General features: G+C 39.4%; 1 protein-coding gene across 50 annotated transcripts in view; it reads right to left on the bottom strand.

Annotated features, from left to right (window-relative positions):
- Window positions 1-8,339: 8,339 nt before the first annotated feature.
- Window positions 8,340-18,718, bottom strand: part of LOC136854603 (uncharacterized) — a 671,913-nt gene continuing 661,534 nt past the window's right edge. For all 50 annotated transcript variants that reach the window (XM_067131080.1, XM_067131113.1, XM_067131090.1 and 47 more), the window contains one exon: window positions 8,340-10,442. In XM_067131080.1, the coding sequence (XP_066987181.1) occupies window positions 10,317-10,442 (126 nt within the window). In that variant the 3' untranslated portion in view covers window positions 8,340-10,316. The remainder of the gene's footprint in view (window positions 10,443-18,718) is intronic.

Below are 18,718 nucleotides of genomic sequence, written 5' to 3'. Positions count from 1 at the left end.
AGAAACATTGATATTTTCACATTTTGCCATTTAGCACAATAAAGTACAAAGAATGGCCGTTCGAATGATAAATAATACGTACACATTGAAGTTGTTTACAGATGCAAAAAGAGGCATACAAAACATTATTCACACTCTCGTAAACCCTAGGCTGAACTACGCAGGTTGACTGGGTTCTCGAGTGCTCATATTTACGCTTACATTTTTCGTAATTGCTCAGTAATGAATAACGCTAAGAAAAAATTGAAAATAGCAATGGAAAGCTGAATAAATTTTCTATACACAGCCCATGTAAAAGCAGTAAGTGTTCTTAGAAAAAATTGAGCAATTGGAGTTGAAAGACGGAAATGTTGAAAGACAGAAATATATGTAAAAAAGTAACTTCTTCACTATTTATCGTATCGAAAAACATGAAATTTTCAAAATACTCAGCAATCACTTACAAACATTTATAGCAATAACAAAAGCAGAAGCACTTCACAAATGCGGATAAATGACGACAAAGCAAAAAATGTGAGAGCACTAAAAAGATGTGCTGAACTCGGTCAAAACAGGAGGTGAAGTGCTTGAGTTGGGGGAGGACTGCGCATGTGCGATACCTATCCTTTTCCTGTTTGCATTTTCTTGTAGGTCCAAGATCTGCCCACTCAGTGGCACAGTCCTCGTGTTCTTCGGATGACTTTTTATGGGGGGGGGTGAATTTCCCCTGAAAATAAGCACTTACAGCAGAAAATTTATTGACGTGGTTTCGTCATCAGATCACGAGAGGGTTAAGATCAAAAAGTAGTGTCTTCATTTGGTAATTTATAAAGAAATTAATTATAATTCTTTTGTTTCCATATACAGGTATTCCCCTATTTATGATGGGGTTAGGTTCAGAAAAAACCCATCGTTTGTTGAAAAAATCGTAACTCGAATATGGCCTAGCCTACACTAGGGTAATCAGTACCATCTATACATATATGGTAGCCTAGCCTACACTACACGGTATACTTTATACATATATGGTATAGTAATTATTAGTGTCAGCTAATTCTGCAGGTTCAATGCAGATTGACATGATAAGTCAGTATAAAGAGAAATTGAATAACAAACAAGGCCTACCCTGCACTTTCGTATATCATATGCTGTAGCCTAGCCTACATTATACTGTATTCTATTTTCACATAACACCGTATTATACAAACATCAAAATAACGAATGTGCATCTTTTCCATGGATCTTTTAAAAAGTTATGCTTTACTACACTATCCAATCGTAAATATTCTTATATTGCTTTTGCATTATAAATTCCGATCATAGCGATCAAATGTTTTGGTTTGGGAATCGATCACGCGGTCTTTATTTCGCTGCATTTAACTAGGTTCAGAGGGCATTTCTTGCTTCTAGTTAGCGTAAATGAATCTCTAGATACTTTATTTATAAGGGACATATATATTTTTCGTTATACGAAGTGTTTTTAAGTCGAAATATAACTTAAATATGTCTCGTTGTGAAATTAATTTAGCCATTTTTTTTCGTTAATAGATGACAGCAGTAATATGTGTTCTTTCATACCCAGTAGTGTTGATTGAAATACTTTCCAATTTTATTTGCTGTCGAGTTTCATCCATGTTGCCAATGCACGATAATTTATAGTCATTAGCAGCTTGAACATTCTTTTCTCAGCTTCAGCTACAACTTGCAGCTTAAATTTACTGTAGCAGTATATTTCCTTGCTGATCTTTTCTCCAAAGCGGATAAGGGTAGTGTAAAAAATATCAGTACTTAACGTCATTTTTAACATAACTATGATAAGTGTTTAACCGTACGATGGTTGAAATACAAGCAAAACAGTTGTTATCCGATTCGGTTATTAGCAAAACAACAGTTTCCCGTTCGGTTTTTTATGGCTGTACGCATTTTCGCAAGAGTATGAGGTTACTAACAATACTTTTACCATTCTCTTACTTTTTTTTAACTAGAAGATGGAATAAAGAGATGGAGAAAAAGAAGTTGGTCTATTGTAAGTTGGTCTCTCTTGCGGCCTGATTCTACGGCAACTGTAGTGTACGCTGTTGCCTGTACTCGCTCGAAATTTAAAAATATTTTCTAAATATTGTGTACCGGTATTAACTGCTAACTCCATCGTGGAATTATCTTAAGATGAATTATCATCACTTTCGTGCACTACCTGTATTTACAAACGCACAAAAATTGCAAACGAACACTGACCTATTTTAACTTCCGACACAGCGAGAGCAAGTGAGGTCAGCTCATTGAATTAATGTACCTATTCCAGCCTCTCGGGCCAAGCGTATCGCATACACCGACACGCTGCCTGATTGTACGTTGTTGCCTGCGCCAGTCGCCCGTGAAATTTAAAAATACGTATTCTCAAAATATTGTCGTATCAATATTAATATTGCTAACCCCATCGTAAAAGCGAATTATCGTAAGTCGAATTATCGTAACTCGAGCACTACCTATATAAGTACAGTATGTATATTTGTTTTTGATTATATAAATTGATTTTGAAGTGTTGTTTTGCAGTTACGGGTACAGGTTAGTGGGTTAATGTGGCTTTTCCGTAGCAATATGGTGTGACATCCCTGCCTACATGAGTTAGAGTAGAAGAGACCCTTTAGCCTTGGGAGGCAACTGTTAGGAGAAGGATACTGTGAAATCAAAGTAGCAGGTGGAAGGGACCCTTTAGCCTTGGCAGGCAACCCTTCTAAGAGAAAGTTACCCTGAATACAAACCTTGTTCTCCAACCTTGGACTGTGCCATAGCCATTGTACCTTGGCCCTGCGTGGTCTGGGGTTTGAGTTTCCTTGCTTGAAGGTATAATCAGGCATTTTTCCTTTTTGTTCCTGCACGTTTACAAACTTGCGGTCTTTACATATGGGATCTACTTTCAGCGCTAGCTGGAACCGGTATGCATTCACTTTTTCTTTTGGCCGCAGTCTGAGACACACATGTCTTCTGCTGCCTGCTGTTCAACATAATTACTGTACAGTATTCATTTTCTTCTTGTTTTTTGAGATATTTTACCTATTATGAAATATGCAACCTTACAGCATGTCTACTCTTTATTTTTTGTTTTATTCACTCCTTGCTGCGTACCGTAGTTGTTCCTACACAGTGATGCTGCGCAGTTATCATCTCATTTTAGTCTTATGAGCATTTCTCTTTGGTATTCTCTCGAACTTGTTTTACCTTTTGATATAATGTAAACCCAACTCTTGTCTTAGCCTTGATGCTTGTTCTTTTATTCTGTTGCATCTTTTTTCCATTACATATCCAAGGAGAGAGAGGGAGTTACATATCCAAGGAGAGAGAGGGAGTCTCTCGCCTCCATCTGTTCTATTTTTAGACACCTTCTCAACCCTGTTTTCTCGAACAACCTTGCACAAGTACTGCATCTTTTTCTCTGTTTGTTCTGAAGTGTTTTCTCTCTGAAACAAGCAGGTTTTTATTTCGATTATACTATTACTTGGAATGTTATGATATTTTAGTCTTTCAGATGTTGAGTTTGAGAGGCTTGAGATGGAAGGCGATTCCCTTGCTGCAGTGTGATGGTGTCGTATCGCATAGTACGAGATCTCTGCTTGCTTTCAAGCATGAAAACCCTTCACTCTCTTTGCACGATGAGGAAGGGGAGGTTGATGTTGCAGGACCCGTAGACAGAGTTTGCTGGTTTTGGCAAGTTGTCTCCAAGACCAGTAGCTGTTCCTTTCTATGGTCCTGTCTACGGTTCTTGCCCCGTCATGGGGTGAGGGGGTGTCTGGCATCCTATGCTCTTTCCCTCCTCCTCTTGTTCCTGTTCTGGGGGATGAGAAGTCCTGGAACAGTCCTTCTTGATGGTTTTCATCACTGCCTTTGACTTCTTCGTCTTTGTATGCTGTATCGCAGTTTCTCTGGCTTCTTCCTTCCCTGGAAGGTTACACAGTAAGTTTAAGGAAGATGGCTTTCAGAGAGACAGTCTACAAGCCTCATTCAGCCAGCCGACTTTGGTTCGGGTGTTTGTGCGTCATTGCAGTTTGTCGTAACTTTGAGAGCTACTTCACCCCCTCCTGCTTTCATCATTGGTTGTACAGTAGTTTTCTAGCCTGCGCCTTCGTCTTATGCTGTATGTGACGCCCATGTCCTCCTTGGGCGTTCCTCCCCGACTGTATGTCTGCCAACAGTGCAACTCCAGACTGGAGTGTCGTCTTCCCCTTCCTTCCGTTGTCCTTCAGGGCATGGATGAGCGTTTCTTCAGTTCTACGGAGTTCCTGGTGTACTAATGCTTACTCTTCCCTGCAAGTTTTCTTCGGGAACAGTTCCTGTTTACCGTTTTCAGCAATTTCACAACAGTTTTCTGGACAAATTAGCTTGAAGAGGCGCTCTCCATGGAAGGCAGATAAGTGGCTGTACAATTTTGCACGCCCGTGTCTTTGCTTCATGTTGTACGACCGATTAGGAAAGAGAAGGGCCTGAGTAGGCAGAAGTAAGCTTTGCCTTTGCCATCTGTGTTGCATGACCTTGACATTTTGACACTGCTGCACTTGCTGAACGTCTTTAGCCAAAGCTTCGCTCGCCAAGGAAGAAGAGTGGCCACGCAGATATTGCATGGCTGTGTCCTTTCTACAATATTACAGGACCGAAAAACAATTATCCTGGTTGTTTTCTCTGATTTCTTCTACCTCTTTAGGCTCTCCCCTTCCTAGGGCCATAGACATGGAACCTCTTTTAGTTAGCCTGAGTGAGTCAAGTATGTGGAGGCTTCTTCATCCTTGTTCATTCCCAATTGGTAACATTGCCACGGCATAGCACATCCTGGGCTGGGCCCCCAACCACGTTCACTTAGTGGATGGGTTGCTCTTCACAGAACATTTCCAACCACCACGATTGTGTGGATAGTTGGCTGACATACATGGGAGTCTGTAACTGGCCTCCCCCCATTCACCTTGTTAACAAGGTTGTCAACATCTCCATGGCACTGCAGGGCGGCGCTTCCACTTCATGTGTCCTCTTCCTCCTGACGTTCTTGATTTTGCAGCAGTCTCCTGGAGCAGCCAACGTCCATTCTGGTAAAGCCTACAGCTGATGAACTTGATCGTTCTACCAGACCTTTACGGTCATAGTTGCATGGGTAACCCTCAAGTTTGTGATTTTACAGCAGTCTCCTAGAGCAGCCAATGCCCATTCCAGTAAAGCCTGCATCCGGTGAACAGGATAGTTCTACCAGACCTTTATGGTCATCACTGCATGAGTGATGACCTATCACAGCCGTGTTCATCCACAGGAACTTTGATATTCTACAGGTAGGACAGGAATATTTGTTTAGTTCCTACACATACACACCTTCAACTTTGGCAATATCTCCTCTGGAGCCGGGATAGTTCTAGTTTCAACATCAGGTGTTTCTTTGGATCCCATACTTTTCCTACTGCAGTTTAAGTTTCTGTACACCTTATGGAAGGCTGGGCCTCTTGATAGGCACCTTGATCATGTGTCTTGGGATGTTTTGTTGATAACGGCTTCCACAATCAGACTGCTTTCATTGAGAGCGTGCATTCGCAGTGTCTTTTTCTGCTGGTGCTTTTCTTAGGATGAAGATTGAGGCCATAGCCGTGAAGATGACGGTCTGGTGGCCCTAGAGGAGACGACATCACATCTGAAGGGCAGCTCCAACCTACCTTGTGTGATTGGGACTGTGCCCTTCATATGAGAATCCGGGACTGCTCCCCTCATAGAAGCACTTTTCTTGACCGGGTAATATGACCGTTCTCCGGGACCTGTATGGGGTGTCGTGTCGTCTCTTTCCACAGATTGTCCGCAGCCTTCATCTACCATCCAGTCTTCGGTCTTTGGATTGGCTCGAAAGTTTACTAGGCCTCCCTCTCTGGTTCCCTCAGTCTCTCTCAGTGACTCACTTATGTCGACTGGAGTCATTGGTAGTTTTTGTGTCAAGCATTTGAGACTCGTTGATACCAATCAATTTATGGGGCATGAACAGGGAACCAAGAGTGTGCCAGGTAGAAACGTCTGAGCCAGGACTGATCCTCTTCTTTTCAAGTCAGTAGAGCGGCATAAACGAATGTTCATACTTCTCTACTTATCAGAACAGAAACCAATAAACACTGATCGTACAGGGGTTCCCCTGTACCATCAGAATTTTTTTATACAGGCAGTCCCCGGTTATCAGCAGGGTTCCGTTCTTAGGGTGTGATGATAACCGAAAATCGGCAAATGTAGAATAAGAAAAGCTGAAAGAATTTATTTTGTAATTTCTCTTAGCTATATGGTAAATTCTATTCACAGCAATGCAAGAATTAACAAAAATGGTATAATTTTCAAGTGAATAACTTTGTCTCTATGATTGGAATTTGATATGTTTGTCATAGTAAGCTCTTCTATGTGTACCATCATCATAGTAAGCTCTTCTACATGTATCATCAAACCATGGCTGGTCAATTGTCCTGAATCTGATGACCTTACTAAAATAAGCCATCAGCATTTCATTTAATTATTTCGGATCAGGATCTGATGAAGCATCTGAAATATTAAGTGCATGACAAGCTTCAATAATGCGATCCCAATTGGCTCTCGATTTCAGCCAGACTGTTTTTCCAAAGGTGGCATTAGGAATATACTGACTGACAGACATGTCCATCTACGTAAATGGCATAATGGTCGGAAGTGCCTATGTACTCACAGACCTTGGACTTGACGATAGCTGGAACATCCTTGAATATATGTGGGTTCCTCAATTAGTTGTACATTATCAGAGGATAGCACAGAACTCGAGAGCAGACCGGCCTGTTGAGATGTGGAATTAAATTAAGTCACTCACTGTGCTTTGCAGTCTCCACAAGAAACGAAGGTAGCTTTTGAATCCAATGACTGAACCATAATAATCCTCTCCGAGACTGTTATATAAAGTCATCAATATTTGGATTGCGGTAAATAGCAAATACATAAACACTAGAACTTACTGAATATCTTAAAATAAAGAACTTCATGGCAATCACTCCAAGTTTTTCTGATCATAAATAGGTCATCCTGACTTAGTGTATACTGTACAGCCATACAGCCATACCTTGCACATGTAGGATGTTATGATATATGAAGTCAGGGCCATCAAACCCTGGGATTAAAAGCTATACCTTTGACTTGTTTATGACTTGCAAGTGTCTCAGATAAAAACATCAAATCGTAGTAACAGGCAGAACTCTAGAGATCGAGAAAATTTTACCTTAAGCCTGGAATGCAATTTTTCGGTTAGCTGTGATTTTTGGTTATCATCACACCCTCAGAATGGAACCCCCGCTGATAACTGGGAACTGCCTGTATATGACGTATTTCTGTTCACTTGTGTTAATTTGGATTATTTGGAGTGACAGTATGTATTCCACTTTTCTTCTGCCACTCCCTTTACACATTTTGTGTATTATAATTAATCATTGTGATGAAGTATTTATAAAAAAAAAAATACCCTCTTCCTCTAAAGGCTGTAAGTCCATCATTTCATACTTTACTTTTGCCCAGCTTATTAGTATTTGGATATAAAGAGTTGACAAGGAATGATGATTACAAAAGCTGGGAAGGTTCAAGTCCAGGCCCACATTAGAATTTTCTTGACTGCTTTGGCCCTTTTGTGTATTGTTTTAAATAATTTAATAAAGTATTTCATATTTCTTGTTTATCTCTGCTACATCTATTACTATACTGTACTTCTTAATCCCCGTAGGGGGCTAGTGCTGTTGGTGCACTGTACTGTAGGCATTACTTTCGTTCTTTGCAGCGTTCCTTCGGGCCCTAGCTGCAACCCTTTCATTCTTTTTATGTACTTCCATATATATATATTCTTTCATCTTGCTATCCACTTCTAACACTTGTTTCATAGTGCAACTGCGAGGTTTTCCTCCTGTCACACCTTTCAAACCCTTTACTGTCAATTTCCATTTCAGCACTGAATGACCTCATAGGGCTCAGTGCTAGGCCTTTGCCCTAATTTCTATGTTCCATTCCATTCTTGTACTTCTTAAGTTATAGAGTATGTATTTCATGTATATTGGTACAGTATATGTATTTAAGCTACTTTTATTGTTATGTAGTTACTTTTTTTTAATTATTTAACCTGGCCTTGATAGTGAAACTGCCCAAATTACAAGAGCCAGTCTAATTTATGGTTGGTCAAGTGGCTGAGGGTGAACTTGAAATGCCTTCATTATGTGACTCCCGAAAACAATATTGTAGATTGAATTGATTAATGAATTGTTCTTTAACTAGTAACATCCACCCTTTTATGATTTAATGAAAGCAAAAAGGATTTAAATTTACCTAGTGATGAAAAAGTAATTTACAAACAATATCTTTAAATACTTTATTATACAAAAGCACAGATAAATATACAGACATAATTTCAACGTTCGGTATTTACAGTTGTAAGTCACCTACAATGAAAATGCCTTAAAATACATTAATTACATACGAATAATACTTTGACTCTGTAGAAAATCCAACTTATTACAACAGGATAAGAACTGCAAGCACAATGTAGAAAGTTGGTTATTTTCAATGATAATTACATAAATCACTAAAATCAACAATTATCTGTTAATGGTAAATTACCATAGCTTGCAAAAAACTATTTTCAACACCCGTTTCTTTGCATGATTCAGTGGAATGATGATAATCTGCATTTAATGTATTGCATTAGAAATCAATTTCATATTGGATTTTTAGATTACACAGCAATACCTTATTGTTCACCAAGAAACAACATACAAATCAACATTATCTCTTTCTTGTTTTGACAACATATCTAATACTGTTCTCAAAAGTTTAAGAGAAAAATGACTTTTGACAGTGACAAAATAACAAGAAGCAAATGCTTGTAAAAGTTACATACATTTAAAAACACCATTGTTGGGTTAAATAGTAAAAGTTACATGAAATTGATGCATGTTGGGAAGCTCGTGTTTTCTTTTGAAGGATAAAGCACACCGTAAGAGAGAAGTTCAGTAAATGCAAGTTTAAAAAAAGATGAGAAGTAACTATCACACAGGGATGGAAATATTTCAGGATATGCAGTGAAGATTTCTTTTACTATCAAAAAATGCATTTTCTATACCAATCCTGTATTTTTAAACAATATTAATGATGCACAGTAAAAACAAGCAAACATTTTAAGAAAAATATAATAAACAGATTTTTACTGTTCGTGTAACATGTCAGTACATAAACAAAATAAGTACAATAATGCCATGATGTGATGGATTTATAAAATCTAACATGGTTATGAGCTAGATGAAACCATAAATTTATAACAGCCACTCTCAATGTCTAACATAAAAAACGGTAGACAAAAGATGACTAAAGGCAGATGAAAATATATAAAAGTCGAGTAGGCAGTAAAAATTAGTTAAATTATTTTATATATTGAAAATGCACATCAACATAACCATTCACTCCTTATTACCCTAGTTAAGGCATCATTATAATCAACCTCATTGTCTCCCTGTAATTCTTTTTTTATATTTTGTTTTAAGATATGGTTCCCATTTTATGCAAGGAATCTTCATAAAAACATTTGGTTTAAAGAGAGCTCAAATAAGTCACTAACTGTGACCATCAGTTATTGGTGTTGGGTTAATAAAACTGATATAATAGAATGATCTTGTACTACTGACAATGAAGGATCCTAATTGTTCTTATTAAGCTTAGGCTCATTTCCCTGAAGAGTTCCTTGCATTAAAATTATGTATTTAACCTAAATAGGATTCCTTTTTCTATTACTGACCAAGTAAGATTCAGGCTAAGTATATAAGTATGAAAATATATTCCACAATCTTTTTTAGGACAAGAATGACTAAACTGACAATTTACACTTTCATTACATTGCACAGCTACAAACAAGAAAGAAACAAAAAGGTTCCATGGAAATGCTAGGTAGCACATCCGCGTTATCAAGGGTTGAAAGTATAGTGACTGATTGATTGTATGTATGAATTTTTGGGTTTGGGCGACACAAAATTAGTCTTTGGATTGGATTCTATTTAAATTTTTATAACATCAGTTTTAATCACAGAGCAAATAAAAAAGGAAAGAAATGCACCACTAGTATTTAAATTCATGTACATCATTGTCACTATGGACAATATTACTTAAAAAATTATATATATTTACATTCCAGTGAACAGGATATACAGACTGAAGCCTTCCTTGTACTATTGAATGTTTTCATCAATTATTGAAATTTAGAAATCATAATTTTGCAGTTTGTAGGCATGATCTATATAAATATTACTGGATTCTCTAAAGAAACTGTACACAAATACATGGTATTATTTTTTCTTTTTTTCTGCTTTTTCAGCTAACTTTTCTGCTTTCTTCTGGAGCCTCTCTCTCTCCTTCTTTTCCTTTTCTGCTTGCTTGCGTTCCTTCTCAACCGCTAATCTTAATTCTTTGACCTGTAAAATTTATTAGAGTATTTAAGTACAAAAATTATATTTTCATTAACATTCAGCATTAATATTGTATATAGTTTTACAAAAATTGCTACTAACAGCTCACCAGCTCAGATTACATTAAATTCCATTTATAAATCTAATCAGTTCCCATTGCACTCAACCTCCTAAAGGTTAGGTGGCGTACACTTTGCCACCAGGAACCAGGTTTGTGGAGCTATGAAATTAAAAAAATTTCAAGTAATTGGTATTTCCATAGGTATACAAACTAGAGCTCAAGCTGTAACAGCTGCTGACCTTAGTAACAAGGTAACTAGCAAGGAGATGGAGGGTGAGAGGGATAACCCCTCTCATGCCTCCCTCTCGCCACTTCACTTAATTAAGCTGTAGAGACAGAGTGGGGCGGTTGAGGTAAGTACAACCTATATGAAAGGCTCAAGCTTGTATACGTAAGAAAAATTAAAATAGCTTTACAATTTTGATGTTTTGTTCCCACAGGAATACAACCATTGTCTCGCATATATGGAGACTTGCCCCTTTGGAGGGGGTTAGTTTCTACCAGAAGCTGGAGTTAGATTTCCACCAGAAATGTCATGCTCTCAGTTGTGCATGCAAGCAAGGGATGCTATGACTCTGTAACCTCCTACTGGTCTAGGGAAGAAGCTGACCAGTAGGGTGCTGGGTCTTGAGACTCTGAGAACCCTGAAACAAGAGGGAACTTGAGTAAGGAACAATATTTTGGAGAACAATGACATCTTCCATGAGAGGTGTTGAGTTGGTGGCCAGCTTTATTCTGGACATTACCAAGTAATGGGTTTAGAAAAAAGCTCTACCATGTCCTTCCTCCCCCTTGTTTACAGAGGAAGGACTAAGGGCTATATATTCTAAACTACTTTGAAAAAGTGCTTGTTGTGTACTTACCTAATATCTCATTTGATTCCAGTGTGTACTTTGATTCCAGTGTGTACTTAAAGTGGAAAAGGACATGAAGGGAGACCATTCAATCTGAAATACATGGTTGAGATGTGGAGTAACATCCCTCAGGCAGAATGAGGCAAAAGGCTGTCTGGATGTGCCAGACCCCCACCCTAAATTACCCAAGACACTGAATCCTTCCAAAAAGGCGAAACGGCCCCAAAGCCCCTTTTGTTGTGTTCCTAAGTGAGAAGGGAGAGGAATCATGAGTGTACTTGAAAAACTCATGAAACTATAAAAAGGGGATGCTCCTGGACACTTAACACCTTGTGCCTACCTGTATTAACGAAGTCTCCTGTGTCCTGGCCTCAAATAGTGGGTTCTTTCCAGACAGTATTTGAGAGCGTGGTCTGGGCATGAGCATTTCATCTGGGTCTTCACCAAAAAAAAATTTGTTCTGGAACCTACTGGTTCTAAATCTCTGCTACAAACTCTGGGATGAAAGAGAGAACTCTGACCTGTTGAAAGAGATATGACAGACCATTTCTGTTCTCTTCACTGAGGCCAAAGCCCCCCAAAAAAAAATCTTCAGAGGAACTCCAGAGGCTCACAGGGAGGTCTTGTAAGGTTCCGCAACACTAACGACATGAACTCTGGGGGCTGATGCTCCCAAGGGGCAAGATTAATGAAGTTTCTCTTAAGCATGGATAATGCCACCTAGGCGAGAAATCCAGCCATTTCAGCTTGAAGACCTTAAACAAGGCTGAGCAATAGCCTCTCATTGCAGAAACAGATTCTCGTCTTGGCAAAGGTAGATAAAGTCTGTGATATGCTGAACTACCATTAATCACGGAAGATGGCAGACTTTCCTTGGTACACATTCACGAAAGGTACCCAAACATCTCTTTCTTAGGCAACTCTCCTTGTAATCTTGGACGAACTTATTCAATATTTAACTCGTATCCCTAATTAATTTGTGATTGTGCCCATGGGGTTGCAGCAAATATTGCTAATAAATCTCTGCAGCACTCCACAATACAACTACAGATAAATACAATTCTACAAGCCGTCGCTATTTCAGTCATTTTGGAAAAGACGATAACAAGTTGCTCCTTATACCTTCCACCAGACCATGCTTATAACATTGGAGGTATTTAGTCCTTAAATAACCAACTTCCAGCTCCTTTACTTCTCCTAGAAGATTTTAATGCCCACAACCCCCTTTGGGAAGTTGGTTTTAAGACAGTAAAGGGAAATTAATTGAAGATCTTATTGACAGGAATGATGTTACCCTACATAATAATGGATCAATGACTTTCCACAATATTCATGATGATCAATTCTCTGTACTGGTCCTTAGTATTTCTTCAACAAGTATCAACCTTGATTTTAATTGGTCTGTTATTGAAGATTTAAAAGGAAAGTGATCATTACCCGATCCATTTGAAATATGCTCTAAATGCTCCCTCTGAAGTTTTACCTAAGTGGAAGGTAGAGGACACAGGCAGGGATAAATTTAGTAAGGGTGTCAATCTAGATAGGGGTGCGAGTCCTTTCTTTCTCATCTACTATCCATTTCAAGGACTGCGAGTTATTGTTTTTCCCAAATATCTGATGGAAATGGTACTTTGACACAGTGTACAAGACACCTCCCACTAATTTTTGGTAATACTGTACAGTATACTGTAGTGCATTGTCAAATGGTTTTAGTCAAGGCGTTTACTCTTGACTTACATGGTGTTGCCAAGCATCACTAAAGTATGCATTCAAACGTCCTTTATCCCCATCCCATCCCTCCCTCTCCCTTCCCCTCCTCATCCCTCCCTCAACCCACTTTCTTGGCCTCCCCTTCTCCAGCCCCCCTTTCCTGTCTATGGGGGATAGTGGACTTCAATTGTGTAGATTAGTCCTGCTAACTCATACAACTTTGCTTTTTAAAAGTCAAGAGTAAATACCTTAACTAACACCATTTCACAGTGCACTATACAGTATTACCAAAAATTAGTGGGAGGTGTCTTTTACAGCATGTCGAAGTACCATTTCGATCAAATAATTAGTTTGAAAGATATTTGAGAAAAACAATGACTCATGGTCCCTGAAATGGATATTATATGCCTATGATTACTTTACTGAATCTACTCTGAAACAGTGCTGAAGGCTCACTTCCAAAAAAAAAGGCAAACCTGAAAGACCTGCAGTTTGGTGGTATGAGACGTGGTATTCTGAGGAAAGTGATTAGGAAGTTTCCCAGACATGACAAAACTAGTGGCTCTCATCGGTCTAAATTAATCTACAACAGCTCCAGCCAAGCAGTGGCGTCTTTATATGAAATGGTGAAAAGCCAAAAGAGAATGCTGGCTTTACTATATTAATGGAATAAACTAAACAAGACCCCACTAAAAGTGGAAATTTTACCCAAAAGAAACCATGGAAAATTTGTTGCATCATCATTACCCTCATTAAAAATAAATGACACACTGATCACAGAGCCCACTGAAGTTGCCAGTGAACTAGGAAAAACTTTCTCAAGTTTCCAGCCCTAATAATTATTCTCCAGAATTTCAAAGAATTAGGAATTCTGAAATGACTTTGAAATTTGACTCGGTGGGGGAAAATCTGAACCATACAACTACAAATTTTGGGAGGCACTCTCCTCAAGTGAATCCACAGCTCCAGGTGAGGATACAATCATATATGAAATGCTTAAACACCTCCAAATATGCAGTTCTAAGTGTTTTTAGAGGGGTTTTAAGTATTCGCAGATTCTAGCTATTTGTAGGTGGGTGGCAAACAATGTCAGAACATTGGGGGTTTATTGTATTTATGAGCAAATAAATGAAAAGACATCATGGGAGAGAAAGGAGCAAGACATTACCCCTTCAAGGCAAGAACAATGCTAAATTACATGAGATGCCCATGACTGAGCTGAGCTGAATTCTTTAGTTGCCATAATTAATTTATGGGCCATTGAAGTATTGGAAACTCTTTCCTGCTTGATACAGCCAAATCATATGGCACGTAATATTAATACTCCTCAGAGGGGATCCATCCACCACCCAAAACCTGTTTTAGATCCTCTGTTGAGGGAATCCGTCCATTAAGGGTTAAATGCTTGCTTTTTGTTGATGACCTTGCAATATAGTATACAGGATATGATTCCTTGTCTATATGTAAACATTTGCAAAGGTCTGTTAATGCTATTACTATGTGGGCTGATGAGAATGATTTCAAATTCTCCTCTTCCAAAACAGTTGCAGAAAAATTTACCAGATGCTGGCGTGTGAAAGAGGTTCTCACACTTGTTTAAAAGGGTCTATCCTTCCCTATGAAAATAAAGTAAAATTTCTGGGATGACTATTGACTATAGGGCATTAATGTGGCTGGCCCATGTTAATTTAAAGATTAACCATTAAACAATCTCTGAATATTTTAAAGGTTATTTCTGGATTTAGTTGGGGGGCTGATAAGAAATCCCTTCTGAGGCTATATGACTCGCTGTCGATCCAAGCTAGACTATGGCTGCCAAATTTATTCCTTGGCTTGTAAAACCAACCTAAAGGAAATGGATGTTGTACACAACATGGGGTTGAGAATGTGCTCAGGGGCTTTTGGAACTTTCCCAGTTGAAAGCATGTACGTCAATACAGATCATTTTCCCCTTGATCTAAGAAGGCAAGAGCTAGGGTTGCGACATGTGGCTAGAATCAAAAGTGCTCCCAAAAATCCCCCTTTTCAAGTACTAAAGGAAACAGACTCAAAATTTTTCTAGTGTAAGAGCTTCTAAACCATTCCAAATTGGACTGAATGAGGATGTTAGGGATAATCATCTTAAATCCCAGAAAGTCCTGAAAGTAGAACATCATGTAAATCCTCCATGGCTTATTCCAGAAGCATTAGTATGTAAGAAATCGTTTAACAAAAAGAACCGCACTGAAGAGATTAGAGGAAAATTCTCAGAGCATGACATTACCCATGCTAATTATACAAAGATCTATACAGATGGATCAAAGTCAGATAGTGGTGTTGGTTGTGCTGTTACCCTTAGTGATACAGCATACTCGGCTAAATTACCCGACTCTGCATCAATATTTACTGACAAATTAACAGCCGTAGTCTGCCCTAGATTTAGTTTTTCAAAGTAGTGACACTAATCTTGTCATATACTTAAGATTCTAAAAGCACTTTAGAAGCTATTAAAAAATTTAATAGCTTTCATCCATTAATTCAAAAAGTTCAGGAGTGGATTTTTCATATCTATTGTCAGCGTGAATCAGTCTCTTTCTGTCGGGTCCGTTCTCACGTGGGGATTCGTGGAAACGAGATAGAAGACAGAAGTGAAAGCTGCTAGTATTTTATCAGAAACCACTCCAGAAAAGTGCTTCATACAGACCTAAAGGTCCTATTAGATCTTACATTATAAGTAAATGGCAAGAAAGGTGGACTTCTCTTCTTGCCAGTAATAAAAAATATAGAAATATTAGAGATAATATACTGCCGTGGCCACCTTCATTCCAGTTTGACAGACGAACAGAGGTTATTTTAACCAGGTTAAGGATTGGGCACACTCATTTAACCCATCAGTTTATTTTAGAAGGAAGCAGCCCTCCAGTGTGCTTACTGTGACAAGACACTAACAGTGGAGCAAATTCTGGTGGTTTGCCCCAGATATTTTAACCAAAGAGAAAGATATTTCCAGGGTAAATCCCTCTCGGATATTTTGGGTGATGAAGCAGATATTTCTGTTATCTCTTTTTTAAATTGTATACAAATTTTTAATGACATTTAATTTTTTCTTAATATATATATTACATAATACAGATGGCGATCCAGTTTTACAGCGCTTGTCTAGCGCCGAAAATCGCCAATTTCTGCTTATTAGTGCCGATAACCGAAAATCGGCACCAATAGGCCCCAAAAATCGATGATTTTCTGTTAGCAGCAATTTTCAATTGTCATCACACCCACTGAACGGAACCCCTGCCGATAACTGGGGACTGCCTGTATATATAAGATCGTTCATTAAACGTCATATCTTTTATTTATTGATCACATCCCTTCATTTTATTAATCATTTCCTTCACTAATTCATTAATTCATGTACCTTAATATAATTTATTTACTCTTCATTATGGCACTAAATGGCCTTCATGGCCCCAGTGCCTGGGCTTTTGCCCTAAATATCATAACATTCATCCATCCATCCAAACATCTCTCTAACTGCCCTGGAAGAAAAGCCCCTCTCTCTTGCAGGATATACTGGATAACCACCTGTGAAAGCAGAGACAACTGTCTGATGGGATGTATGAATGTGAGACTGACACAGAAGGGTGCACAACTCTCTTGGCACCTCAGCCCAGAGTGTCCCTGGGATGTTCAAATGCAACCTCCATCAGTGCCCATGTGCCTGGAAATAGGGAACAGAAGACTGGAAGTTTTCTGTTCTATCTGGGTGCAAACAGATTGATCATGGAGGACCCTCATAACTCAAACCTCCTCTCTGCTGCTCTAGAGGGTAGACTACTCTTTCCCTACAACCTGACTTGGGCAACTGAGTTGACCACCAGAATATTAAACCTGCTTAGAATGTTTGGCCAACAACTTGACAGGATGAAAAGCTACCTACTTTGTGAATCTGCAACACTAACTGGCACAGGGTCTGAGACACTGTCCCCACCTGTTTGTTGACATGTTCGAGTTAGCGCTCATCAGCACTACAAAATTCCCTCAAACGATTTCGGAATGTTTACAAAGCCAAGACTGAAACAAACAGCTAGCAGGCAATCTGTCTCAAAGAAGGCAGTCCTTGGAGAAAGCCAAAAATAAAACAAATTGTCCAGGTACCACAGAATGTGAATACCCTTCGAATGGGCACAAGCAGGGATAGGTGAATACCTGCGCAAACACCAATCTGAAGCACAGGGCCTTGAACAAGAACATCGTCTCCTTACAGACAAAGCAGATGTACTTCCAAGAGACCTGATGAATGGATACATGAAAGCACCTCTCTCTCTCTCTCTAGATCTATCGAAAACATAATGGCACTCTCTTTGATGGAATCTGAAACTGAATGTGCTGTTTCCATCATGAAGGGAGCCTGTTGACATACATGTTCAATGCTGAGAGGCTGACAACAGGTTTCCACCCCAAAGTTGCCTTCCCTACAAGAAAGAGGCAGCAGCAAAAACTTGGATACCAACGATCCAAAACTTACACAGCGCCTTTCTTGTCATCACTTCCACCTCTGCAAAGAAGGTTCAAGATATCCATGAATCTGGAGTTAGTTGGAAACAATACTGGTATCACAGAGAGGAGTGGACAGACATTCTTAATTGGAAAGCTTGTGCCCATCCTGAAGAACTGATGTGACCCACGGCTCTGCTCCCTGTTGCTGCCTTGTCGTGCCCAATGGCACGACAAGCAACCCACTACTTGTGGCAACAGAGGAATGGGATTGTTGGTCTTAATCACCCTCGTCCTTCCCGGATTGGCCAGAGAAAGGGGGATGAAAGGACTGGGAGGACCCCCACCTATCTTAGAGGAAGAGACTGAATGGCCTATCTTGGCTTCTGAAATGCACCAAACATTGAGGGCTTTGTTGAACCTGAAGGGTTAGAGAAAGTGTCTTCCCTCCTGCAAAGGTTTGAAGGACACAGCATAGCTGAAGATGTAGTCCTGGAAATCCTGCCTCCAAAGCTCAGGCACAACATTTACTTTTCCTGGAGGAAAGTATGGAGGCAAGCCCAACACACCTGTTCCACAGGGAGTGGAAAGCTACCCTCATGTGACACCTACCTAGAGAGACTGCAAAGGACCAGGTTTGCCCAGTGGTTAGTAACCTATTGTGCCAAGAAGGTAAGCCATGGGACAGGCTGTGTAGATGCACTGCTTGAGACTCTCCATGGATGACACTGTGGGAAAGAAGCCAAGTCCACCACCCTAAGGCTATTGCACTCTAGAATGAGCAAAATTACCAGAAAAAACTGCTCCAATTCAGCCTGAAGGGGTTCCAGAGGGGAAGGTCCCTCACCACCTGAAGGATCCCACAGGAAGGAAGAAGCCATGGCCATCTCTCCAAGATTATTGCACTCGCAAATAAGCAAAATAATCTGAAAATTATGCTCTAATTTGCCCCAGAGGGGAAGGTCCCTCAGAACCTGAAGGATTCCCACAAACCTGAGCACTTCCTCTTCTGGAGGAGCGGAGGCTACATTAGACTTCCAGGAGAGGAGGCTACATTAGACTTCCAATCCCTCTCTTGCCCATGATCTCATTAAAATTAGAACATTGATCCTGATGCCCCTCTGCTTCAATAATCTGTCACAACCGAGAATGAAACTCGGAATAACGAAAGGTTGCAGCACTCT

The sequence above is a fragment of the Macrobrachium rosenbergii genome, chromosome 29 (genome assembly GCF_040412425.1).
Source record: "Macrobrachium rosenbergii isolate ZJJX-2024 chromosome 29, ASM4041242v1, whole genome shotgun sequence".
NCBI lineage: Eukaryota > Metazoa > Arthropoda > Malacostraca > Decapoda > Palaemonidae > Macrobrachium > Macrobrachium rosenbergii.
This window is presented reverse-complemented; position numbering and strand designations above follow the sequence as displayed.